The 12,659-nt window shown below is 38.8% G+C and overlaps 1 protein-coding gene across 1 annotated transcript; it reads right to left on the reverse strand.

Moving 5' to 3' along the window:
* Positions 1-40: 40 nt before the first annotated feature.
* f11r.1 (F11 receptor, tandem duplicate 1) lies at positions 41-9,119 on the reverse strand. Its single transcript, XM_084073446.1, has 10 exons — positions 8,823-9,119; positions 6,452-6,511; positions 5,376-5,492; positions 5,053-5,193; positions 4,425-4,627; positions 4,185-4,287; positions 2,988-3,095; positions 2,613-2,625; positions 2,424-2,487; positions 41-2,254 (listed from the first exon to the last, which is right to left on the reverse strand). Exons 1-10 carry the CDS (start codon positions 8,872-8,874, stop codon positions 2,219-2,221), a joined length of 897 nt encoding a protein of 298 aa, XP_083929572.1. The 5' UTR covers positions 8,875-9,119; the 3' UTR covers positions 41-2,218.
* Between the last annotated feature and the right edge of the window lie 3,540 nt (positions 9,120-12,659).

Here is a 12,659-nt window from a genome sequence, read left to right on the forward strand (position 1 = left end):
AGATAATACTGAGTAGTATGTAGAAATGACAAAACAATAATTAAGCAACACAATTTTATTTAAAAAACAACTTCAAAGCTAAATGTACAATCAAAAAGTAAGCTAGTCTATATAAGCAAGATGTGTACAGCAGTGTAGGAGAGTCATTGGACAGAAACCTCCAGGGTACCATTTCCTTAAAGATTATATGAATTTGTAGTAACTATACATTTCTCACATTACCAAACCACGTATATCTCAACCTGAGTATTTTTGGAGCAACAAATAGCAAAATGTGTGCCTTTCGGTTTGGAGTTACAAATAACCAATATGAGAAGTTAGAGTACCCTCAACCAGGGTTTGGGAGCTGAGGGGGAAAGAAAACCCAGTTTCTTTACGACACCATCATTGATGAAGAACCCTAAATAAGTTAGAGGCAGGTTATCATGCAGAACGCTGTCCCAGGACATTGAAAAAACTGGTTATTTTCACAAAGCATACTGTCAGCTCAATATGCTGTCTTACTGGCTATATAGCATTTGTTTTTCAACGTACTAGAGTCTAGACTGATGCATTTATGTACTGTATCATAGCACATTGTTCAGATTGTTGATTACAATTTGTGCAAGATATTTTACAATATCACCCCCTGGAGGTGAGCATACTATATTTATAGAAAATGTACTTCGTTTTTTCACAGGCATGTTAAAATAACTAGCAAACAATGCATTTGGTCATCCACCATTTATACACACTTAATACAGTTACTCTTAAGCCCAGTCCACACCAATGATTCGCAACACAACTACTTGCAAATTGCAACCGTATCCCAAAAATGTGCCAATTCAGACTGATGCCATTTCTTGCAATGGTTGCAAGTTGCTACTAGGTGCATTGCGAATCATTGATGTGAACTGGGCTTTACTCCATTAACAAAAAAATCATGTGTACATTTCCATAAATAAAAAACATTGAGGAGATTGAAAAGATTGAGATTTGTGACAGAAAATAAGTTGCAGCAAGCATTACTGTAGGTCTACTGTCATAACCCTGCACTAATAAACAGAATGTATGGCTATGTAGAGTTCTCTCCACCTACACATCTATTTTCCACACCCTCCCAAAATACAGATTTTGATAAAACAAAAACAAGATTTCGACAAATCAAAGAAACTGAAAAATGTGAATGCACCATAAACAATAGCTTTGTAGTTTTGTATAGCTTTGTATAGTTTACACTGACCAAGTTCATGACCATGGAATGTTTATTTTTTTTTTATAGAAAAGGCAGCTTTCCAATAGGTGTGAGAATTCTAAAATAGCCATGACTGAAATAAATGTACAATAGAACTTTGCATAATTTGCATAAATAAAAATGAGTCAAGCAGATGAGCAAAGTAAATACAAACAAGCATTAGAGAAACATAAAATACCTTTCAGAAACACGCTCAATCATCTATGCTGACTATACATGCACTGCACTCAAAGTGATTACATTTTGGATCTTCACATGGATAAGTTATGGGACCATTGCAGTGGTGAGGTGCTGCAATGGTTGTCAATCATGTCCTGCCTGAGCTAGTCAATAAGCCAAAAATACATATTCAGGAATGTAGTTTCTCTTGTTAATCACTGGTAATGGTGCAATCTAAAGTGGGAGTGTACAAAAAAAGCTTGTCTGAAGGACCAATGACTTAAAATGTGTTAACATTGGATATCAAAGCTGACGCAGTTACCTGAAATTTGCACCACGCGTTATTTACATATTGTTTTTGTGTCACTACAAAGATTGAAATAAATTGTCATTTGAATTGAACAGCGTGATGGGAAGAATCATGAATTACATGTCAAATATAAAAAGGGCAAGTCATTTTAAACAATGGGACAAATATAGGAAGCAGAATTTCAAAGGCTAAAATGAAACATATGTGGCCATTTATCACTGCTTGTTATACTAATCAATCTTCTGGGTGCAATACAAGTATGTACAATATTTGCCATGACATTACAATTTTGTATCCCTACAATGCTCAGCATTTATGGCAACAAATTGTGAATGAGAAAAGGCCACCTCAATGAATCATAAAGTCTATGAAAACTGCCTGTTAAAAGCAAATCATCATGAACTAAAAACAAAAAAAAAGGTCTGCAACGAGTTGAGAGACAGACAAAAAGGAAGAGTTCCCACATCACAAACGTTGCTAGAGATTCTTTGACGCACTCTTGATCTTTCTGCAGGCTATACCACAAAAGATGACTTCTGTCTGAATTCCCCCTGAGACAGAAAAATATCAAATGTCATAATGTGGACATTATTTTTCTTGCAAGGATTGATCTCAAATACATAACGTAAAACACTGTACCAGCTAAATGGACACACCAGAGAAAATAAACTTGTATAAACAACTAAAACAAAGCAGATTGATAGACAGGATCAGACTTACATCTTCGTCATCTTCACCACCATACACGGATGGAGGCTGGTAGACCATAGAGGGTTTTGATTTGCTGTGGAGAAGGGAAAAAAGACAATTTTGTAATTCTGTAAACAAGTAATGAAGGGAACATGCAATTTAGTTAAAATGTAATGAAAAGTAAATCTGCAAAAACATTGTTTTGAATGAAACTCTTACCTTTCGCTCCTCTCTGTGAAGGGGAAACAAACAAAATCATTAAATCAAACATCTTGTATATCCTGCAGAAACCTCAAGTCCATCTTGGCACATGTCAATATCCTGCAGAAACCTCATGTCTATTTTTGCTCTTAACTGTAACTGATAGCCATGTGTAGAATCTAATCTATTTCATGATCCTTGGGGCCAAGCCATTGATGATGTCATGGCATTTCTGGCACCCAAGATGATCAACCTCATATAAAGATTGTGAAAGATAACATGAACAAAAAATAACAACTAGATTAGCTGTTCACAGACAGACAGAAAAACAGACTCACAGGAATGAAAACATAATCCCATGCCTTTTGAATTAATTTTGAGATTTGTACTCACTAGGCAGGTATCCTTTCTTGTTGGCGTACCAAATTCCAAATGCCAATAAGACCAGCAGTAGGATGGCCACTATCACTCCAGCAACAATGCCCCCAGTATTAATATCACCTTAAAACAGTGGACATGAAATTTGCATAAGATTACCACATACTGAGATTATTGTTAAACAGCAGCACAGTTAAAATCAATGCAATCTCAATTTAGGAATTGATTTTCTTCAAATATATCAATAGCCAATTCCCATGCGGTCTTAGCATGGAAACCAGACAGATCTGCCAGTGTAAAAAAAATAAAAATAAACCCGCTCAGTTGTGATTGGATTTCACTGCCCTCGAAGTTGTGGGGCACCAATCAGGGTCCAGTATGCAAATATGGGGCGGGCTTATCACCAAATGCATTTTTTTTTTATCCGCCGCTTTGGAAATGCAGGTTCCACACAGAGAATATTAGTCTGGCCATGCCAGGCTAATGCGGTCTATACTTAGTCCCCTCCTTTTTTCACTCCACACCAATGTGTACACACATCGCACACGTCACCTCTGCACTGTTTTTTTATGCCTTGTTGCCAGCATTTTGTTCTCCAGACCTTTACAAAGAAAAGAACAATCACAAAATTCCAACAATGTGCTTGTCTCCATAAAAGTCAGAAGACCAAAATGTCAGCAACGAGGCATTCAGGTAACACGTGTATAGGAATTTCTTTCATGCATCTATGGACTTGGGCTATACGATTTCCAGCTCCACGATAAGATTTATAGATGTGTGTTATTCAGCCGACTAAGTTCAATAAGTGAGTTTTTACCCCAATACCACCACTAAGATGACATTTGGAGTGTGTGCATGTTACAGTAGGGGATTATATCTTTGTCATGGCACTAGAGACTCAAATTGGTTTGTTACGACACGTATTCAGTGGCGAGGGGAACTTGGATATATACTGTACGTGGCGTGAACCCCCATGTGTTACACTCTCTTGATGAAACTCCTTGTCGGCTGGTGACAAGCGACCACTGGCGACTCCTTGTGTATAGGAGGAAGCATGTTGTAGTCTACAACCTCCCCATGCAAACGGTGGGGGTTAGCAGCAACAGGGGCTGCAGAACACATGAGGAATTGGCAACAACTACATTGGGAGAAAATGGAGGACAAAGCACCCAAAAGTCACATTTGTGCACTGCAAGAAACAAACACACTTACGGACTTCCATTTTTTTAGCTTTACTGCGCTGAGGAGGGCCAGCGTCATTGACAGCCTCACAGGCATAGCTTCCAGTGTCTGCCTTGGACACAGCGGGAAACTCCTGGGAAGGGGAATCACAAACAGTGCATTTCAAATATCTGCATGTGAAGAATATGGGACTCGACTGAAAAAGGCACTTCAGCGAGTGCTATTGTCTAAGCCTGCTGGTGTGAATGGTGATGATGAACATTAACTGACTAGATTGCCATTCGCTGAATTCATCTTGTAGGTGGCATTTTTGAAGGCGGAAAACTGGCTGGGATTTTCAGGCAGGAGCGTTCCATCTTTGTACCACTTGTAGATCGGAGGAGGTGAACCATCACTGTCATGGCAAGTCAACAGGGCAGTCTTGCCTGTTGTCACCGTCTGAGGGATTCTGACCAGGGGTGGAGATGGTGGGACTAATGGGGACAACAAAAACATACATTTAGCTCATAGTCAACTCACACACGCACTGTGCTATTTCACTGCCAGTACAGCACACCTTTTGATACAATGATGATTATTTTGTTAATTATACTATTAACCCATTTAGACCTGAGGCCGATTCTAAAAACGCCTTCTAAATCCTAACCTAAGTTTTCAGAACAACTAAAATGTCTCCGTGGGGTGGATTTACAAAACTGTTACTTTTCAGGATTTAAATTCAGAAATGGCAACAGCGGCAGATCTACAAGCTCCAAATTAGTCGCTTTACGACACGTTTTGAGCTTGTGAATCTGCTACTTTTAACCCTTAATTTACAAAAAAATACTAAAAGTTAAAATATGGAGAAAAGAGGTTATAGAATTTTTAATTGCAGAATGTAAGTAGTTCACAATCTTACCCAGTACAGTAAGCTTCACTGTAACTTCCCCGAACTTGGCATTGCCAGCCACCACACAATCATAGTCTCCAGTATCCTTGCGGGTCACCTGGTTGAATCTCAAATTACCGCCGAAAACTGTCACTTTGTCCCTATATTGTGCTGTGGAAGCAAGAAGCGTATAATTACCAATGCATTCCCATGTAATGATTTGCAATAAATAGGTCACGTGAGGTATACATGACCCATTTGGCTCTCATGAAAAATTGCCCATAATATTCTAAAACAACAAGTATCATTCTACGACTAGACAGAGATAAGGTGTTTAGGATGTATTCACTTACTTGTGGGTTGGCCATTAAAATAAACATATGTCTGTGAGCCTTTCTTGTCTGCAAACTTCCACTCAATTCTTGCATCTGAACCAAAGTCAGCCGAGTAAGAACATGTAAGATCAGCACCTGAAATGAAAAACGCAATGAGAGCACATAAAAAAATGCTACGTCTCAAATCCTATAAGCTCGCCATCTGCCCCATGACAAGAGGCTTGTATGAAGATTAAAGAAGCTGACTAAGATGGCTAAATTTGTCCAGTGTTGATAGCCCTAAAATGCACTCTCAGTTCAATCTTTCTGGTTTTACAGTTAGCTACAATCAGAACCTCTCCCTCCGCTATATAGCTCCGAGATAAGGTTCCACGCAGCTCGGTGCCGTTTGAGCAGGACATTTTCAAATATTTTCGACTATGCATGATTCTTACCCTTTTCCGCACATCGTATCCAAGGTTTTCTGCACTGCTCTCAGATGTTTTAACTTCTAGCGGAAAATAAAATCTAACTGACGGCTTGAAACAAGCGTTTAAATCGCTTAAAATGTCAGCCTGTGGCCATATTTTCCCAATGCAATCTTACGGGAGCCGTACTGCGCATGCGGATGGGGGTTGACCACAGGTTGACATTTTAAGCGATTTAAACGCTTGTTTCAACTCGTCAGTTAGATTTTCTTTTCCGCTACAAGGCAAAACATCTGAGAGCAGTGCAGAAAACCTTTACTTTTTGGATACGATGTGCGGAAAAGGGTAAGAATTATGCATAGTGGAAAATATTTGAAAATGTCCTCCTCAAAGGGCACCGAGATGCGTGGAACCTCATCTCGGAGCGGTAGCGGAGCGGTCGCTAGTGCAGTATGAGGTATAAAGTTTCCAGGGTTTTATTCTGTATATCTGTGCTTGTTATCTTTCAGTATTTTGTCTTAAATTGGAGTTCTGTGAATTCTGTACATGGCATAAGCATCAACTGAGCAGTGAGCAACATCATGTCATTCTGTAAAGTGTCTTGAGAAAACTTGTTGTGATTTGACACTTTAATAAAATTGAATTGAAAATTGTCCAATCTTCTAAAGTACATCTTTCAGGACTCACCTTCACCTTCTTTGGCGCGTACATTTGCATTTGTGGTTGTCACTGTAAAACCACTTACACCTGGAAGGGTGACAGTCAAAGGAATCACATCAAAAAGCAATATAAGGATTAGGATAGGAAATCTATTGCAGTCATGATTATTAAATCACCTAAACTAAAAATAAAACAAAAAAAATAGAAGACTGTGGAAGAAGTGTCGGCACCAGAAGAAAATACATACAGATGAAATTTACAGATCAAAAAAAACTTTCATACAGAAATGCCATCGGCCAACAAGAGCAGACATGTGTCTTGGTTAACATTGATTTGACAGAGAGATCATAGCCAAACAAAAAAAACTAACAAACACGCCCTAAAACTCTTGAGCAACAGCCTCCAGCACCCTCAAAACTGTAGACTGCAGCACAGTCAGTGGTAGCAAGCCTGAGGGTTTAGGGTGTACACAACCAAAGTGGTTTTCTGCTGACACACAACACTTCCAATGAAACCCGTAATGACTGACACTGGGTTCTAACCGCCTGAGAACAGCAACAACCGTCAATAAGTAAACAACTAAACATTTACTGCAAGAGACCAGTCAGTCACAGTGTTCGTAAAATTATAGGATGCTACACTATTGTTAAGGATTTGCCTGTTAGGTTCATCTTTAAAATTACTACTTGGTAGTCTATAATCCATAATAGCCACTACAAATTCAACTACAGAACCCAACAGTATAGTCACCTGCCAGTTACTTTAAAATATGTTATAGTTAGACATTAAATGTATTTATTATCACATACTATTCTATTGTCTGGCTGATGCTTTTTGTTAAATGTTTTGCCTAAATATGTTTACGGTATATTGTATTATTGTCTTTAAATAAATAATAAAGTAAGATAGAAAGATAACATTGAATTGAAGAATAGAAAAGGGCAAAAAGCTACACACACATAATAATTCTTCAAACAGTGTGTGAATCTTCTTTTTTGTGCCTGAGGTGCACATTAAAAGTCAGGTAAAGTTGAACTAATGACAGAGACATGTTACCATGGCTTGTTGGCTTTTTCTGTGGGTAGAAATTGCGACAAACAGCAAGATAAGGTGGCACAGTCATAGTTTTGGTTTGACCTGATAAAAGGCTTGGGGGGGGAGGGAACTCGTAGCGTAAAATGACACCAGAGCAGAGAAGTCCATGACTTCCTTATTAGTGTGGCTGTCATTGGAGTTTCGGAGGTGGGGAGATTTAAATAAATAAATAAAAAAGGCTTGTGAATACTGAACAGCCATTCAACAATACACACAGGCTTGGAAGACACCAGGCTAAATTAAACAATGAACTTCTCTCTTCTACCATGAAACAGGTTTCAGAGGAAGTATTGTCTATGATCCACAGACACTATAGAAACTTGACATGTGGTGAATGGTATCAGCTAGCAGTACCTGTTTTTTGATCATTTGTTACCATTAGCATCCTAGCAATATTCAAGTTGACATTTCTCAGTAACCATAGTGCTGATTAAAAAATGGTTTTCAACCATTTGACCTGTGCTACAGGTCACCCCTACCATCAGTAGCGTGATATCAAACCCAATTAATTAATTCAATGTGAGGGTGCTTTGGGATATTAGTCCAAGTGAATCTCATGCCTGTGCCAAAAACAACAAAAATCATGTTCCAAACATGAAACACCTACATTTAGATATTCATGAATAGATGAATTGAACTAAAAATGTATTAATGATAGTCAACATACACATATCGGTCCCATAAAGTTGCTCTCTTTCTGAAGTGTGAACAAGTTATAAGAATGTTTTTAAATTCCCCTCATCTTGGTTGTGATTTCAACTTAGCAATACTTAAAAGTTAACATACCATTTGAAATGCATTATCAGCTAGAACAAAACTTGTATATCTACGGTTGCAAGGAAACCAGCTTATTTGACAAAGTAAAAGACTACTCAATCATGTAAATGTGGAAAGGAAAATGGTGTGCGTGTGTGTGTCTGAGTTCATAAAAGTAAACTACTGAAAATCCTTCACTCCTACTTGAAAATACTGATACAATGTTATGGCTCAGAGTCAGGTCAGGTAGCCTGTATGCAGGCCATTACAAGTGTTGTAAATGTACATTGACAATAACATTTCCAAACAAAGTGACCAGCAGTACTATCTATCTAAACATATAGCCTACTGCTACACTGTGGCCTACGACAACAGGTGTGGCTTTCGGTATCAGTTTCAGTGAAACTGCATGTTTTTTTAAATAATAATTAACAGTCAAACACATTCAGCTCTAAAGGGAAACACTGCCTAAACCCAAGAAACACTTCATATACATTGCACTTGCAGTAAGAAGTTTGAGGCCTACACAACACTTGACTCAACTCACCTGTTATGGCGTAAATGAAGAGAGACACCGAAACCAAGCCGCTGACAAACATGTCGGTCGGTCGGTCGGTCCTTGTCCTTTGTTTACTAGCAGTGAGACCCGGAGAGTTTACTTTAGTCGAGGCCTCTTTTGGTAAACAAAACGCAAAATGTTTAAAATGTCTTCAGTGTCCTGTTTATGAGCAGCAGCTGTGTGAAAAATCTGTAATCCCCTTTTTATCTTTGGAGAAATAGACGCAGTTCTAGGATCAACTTATTGGCCCTGCTTGCCGTCGTCACCTGTAGACATAGGTGGAGGTGGAGGTAGTGAACTAAACTAAACCAGTGTTGCCATATTTTGTGAGAGAAATAAGCAACGAGGTCTAAGAAAACAAGCCCAAAAGAAGCAACTTGGGCCACATGAGCATGTAGATCGGCTATTTTCAAATATATTATTTAATATATCTATACATTATATAACATTTCAGAACCACTGGTTTAAATAACATTTTTTTGGAAGCAAGCCTAAATAAGCAAGTACAGTTTAGAAACAAGCCCCAAAAACTCGCAACCCGCAACTACCTATATTTACAAGCAACTTTACAGAAAAAGAAGCCCAAAGTCGCTTATGATAAGCCGACATGGCAACACTACAGGTAATGTCTTCCGCTTCCACTAACACTACATGGATGGATGACGTCATCATGGCTCAGCCCAGGGAGGGAAGGCATACAGGTTGGACTGGTTGGAAAGAATTCACATAATTATCATGTAGCCTACTGAAGACTAGAGAGAGACAATGGTTCTCAAACGTTTTCATTTCAAGGACCCCCTTTCCTCTGAGAGAGGGTCCTTGAAATGGGACCAACTGGGTCAATTTGGTTCCATTTGTTACAGAACACTGTGGTTCTCCACTTTGAGAACCACTGAGCTAGAGAGGAATGATTATGTGACGCATAGGCTATTTGTCAAGGTAGCAAAAGAACAGTGGTTAACTTTTTAATTTCAAAGATCAGCCTTAGCACAGGTGACTGAGCAACACCAGAGTACAGCAACTTGCTATGGGCCTGGTCTTTAAGATACACCACAACATTGGGATCCCCCTGTATTTGTCAAAATACTTCCAAAATGTTAATCAAGTCCATGATCATAACACCAGAGGCAGCTCCACAAACCATGTTCAACCCAGATTTGGCACAACAAAGGGAATGAACTCTTTCTCATGCTATTCATCTAAAATGTGGAATGCCCTACCAAAAGGAGTAAAGGAGTGTAAAACCCTACTTACTTTCAAAAATGCCCTAAAGATACACCTTCAGGAGGCTGCAATTCAAAAATGGCCCCTGTCCAAGTCCTAACCTACCCCATGTCCTAACCTAACCTACCCCCCCCCCCCCTCTCTTTCTTTTTTGTACATATTTTTCACCCTTCATACTTCATACCAGTAACCTGTAAACTGATTGTATGACATTCTGTATAGTAGTGTGTATATCTGTCTGTCTCTTATATGTCAACATGATTTGTGTGCATGGGGATCTCATCTTAAACAAGCTACGTGCTTAACTGAGCTATCCAGTTTAGTAGACCTTGTATTGCGAATTTGTACTTCCATGTACTGTTATGTACTGCCATGTACTGTTCTCATGTCTTACTAAATAAAGTACATCAATCAATCAAACCACCTGTGACAGAAATCAACATTTGATCAGTCATCAAAGTTCAATGTTTGGGAGGCATGGGTATTAGACATGTCATAACAGGGTAAACACAGCTAGTTGCAGCTAAAATGTATAATGAGTATAGGCTAGTCTACATTTGATTTAAGTATACCATTTATTTAGCAAGCATTAGCAATTAATTATTGACTATTTTTTAGAGTTTGCTGAGGGAAGTGCTTACAGGTCAACAGACTATTTGAGAGGGTTCATGGTGAGGACATTGATGGACTCTCATTATATAACGGACTGCATCAGGTTCTGTGAGGAGAACCAAAAAGGTATGCTACTTGACCCATGTACTGTTGAGTTCAAACTTTGAACAGGCATAACTCATGCCCCATTTGCCATGACATTTATTACACCTACCTATATGCCTCTCCTCATGAGGAACAAATTAGCCACTGCATGCATGGGACCCAATGACCATACATGGATGGATTATGGACCGGGCCAGTGACCAGGGGCAGGGGCCCTTGAATACTTGGGTCCCGTGGGCCACTAGGCCCATCGAACATTTACTTAAATGTAATATCTACATATTTAGATATAGGTTAATGCTCAAATGTGGGCACTACAGTACAAGTCCCCTCCTACAGCCCCCTGACCAACAGGACTAACGCCTGACTAACAGAGCTGACAATATGTTTTTAAGATTTCATATGTTATAAAATGTTGTACATGCAAATAAATAACATGCAGCCTAAATACCATGTCATAAATATCATGTAATACGTATATTAAATACTGTAAATCCTCTACAATAGAATGTCTACAAATGATTTCTTGACCCACACATGCCTTATAACTACTGCCTGTGCTGGGTAGCATGGGGTCAGGGTGCCAAAAGATAATTGGCCCAGGGGCCTCCTTGAGTCTTGATACGTCCCTGGACCCATAAGCTCCACCCGATTTAGCATTGTGTGGAAAAACACTTAAATCGCAAATTTCCAGTTTATGCCTAATGGCTATGCTGTTTGCTGAAAGTTATTGCGATGGTATTGACTGCTGGATAAATATGGATCCGATTTACCACATTCTGTTGCTATGGCATTGGCATGGCATGTCTCCAGGGATCAATATAGGCTTATCTTATGTAATTAGCTACACTTTAATTACGCACTTAACCTGCTAACCACCTTATGGCACTATGAAAATGGTGCCTTGGTTTCTTGACTTTTTTGTAAAGATATTTTTTAGTAGGCTACACAGAGAGAGACAGGAAACAGGGAGAGAGAGACGGGGAGTGACACGCAGCAAAGGTTGTGGGGCCCAGGAATCGAACCTGAGACTTGCTGTCAGGCTACATTAGAACATATATGTGATATGCGCCTTAACCACTATAGGCCAGCGGCGCCCGTCTCTTGGCGCCCGTCTCCTTTAAGGCTTCTTTAAGGCAGGAGCTCAGAGCAAACCTATTGAAACTGCTTGATCATTATAACTAAATGTAGTGCTACAATAGTGGGTAACAGAACAACATGCAGATGCAGCATAGAATTTCTTTCATACTTCTATACAAAATAACGGTCTAACCATTAAAGATAATGGACTCAACTATTAAAACATTTATAAATATATTTAAATAAAATCATCATATAGGCCTACCATATTATAAAACATTCAGTTTTAAGATAATTACTGTTTCTTTAAATAGTTTTTTGTGTTAGACTTCATTGAAATGCCAGATACTGATCTTTAATTAAAGCCAAAGTTTCCTGCTATAACAACTATCACTCATGCATACATGCCATACCCAGAAGGGTGGTGAGGGTCAATCAGTAGGCCTATAAAACATGTCTCATATCATAATACTTGTACCTCAGTATTGAGTATTTCTGCTCTCAACCAATATGACACTACTGACCATTGTTCAACAACATAAATGGAATCAGAAATCAAGAATCAAGAGGGTTTATTTGTCACTACTCATACAGGTACAAGCAGCAAAATGCTAAACTATTAACATTTGTGAGGGCATGAAAATTCAACAAAATACCATTGAAAAGTACATTTTTATACAATACTTCTGTACTTTTACTCAAGTAAATTTAGAATTCCAGACTTTTACTTGTAACAAATGTACTACTTTTCCCACCACTGCCAGTCTATGACGTAAACACAGCCATGGGAAAAGATGAGGGAGA

This window comes from Gymnoscopelus microlampas (genome assembly GCF_963454915.1).
Source record: "Gymnoscopelus microlampas genome assembly, chromosome: 12".
Classification (NCBI taxonomy): domain Eukaryota; kingdom Metazoa; phylum Chordata; class Actinopteri; order Myctophiformes; family Myctophidae; genus Gymnoscopelus; species Gymnoscopelus microlampas.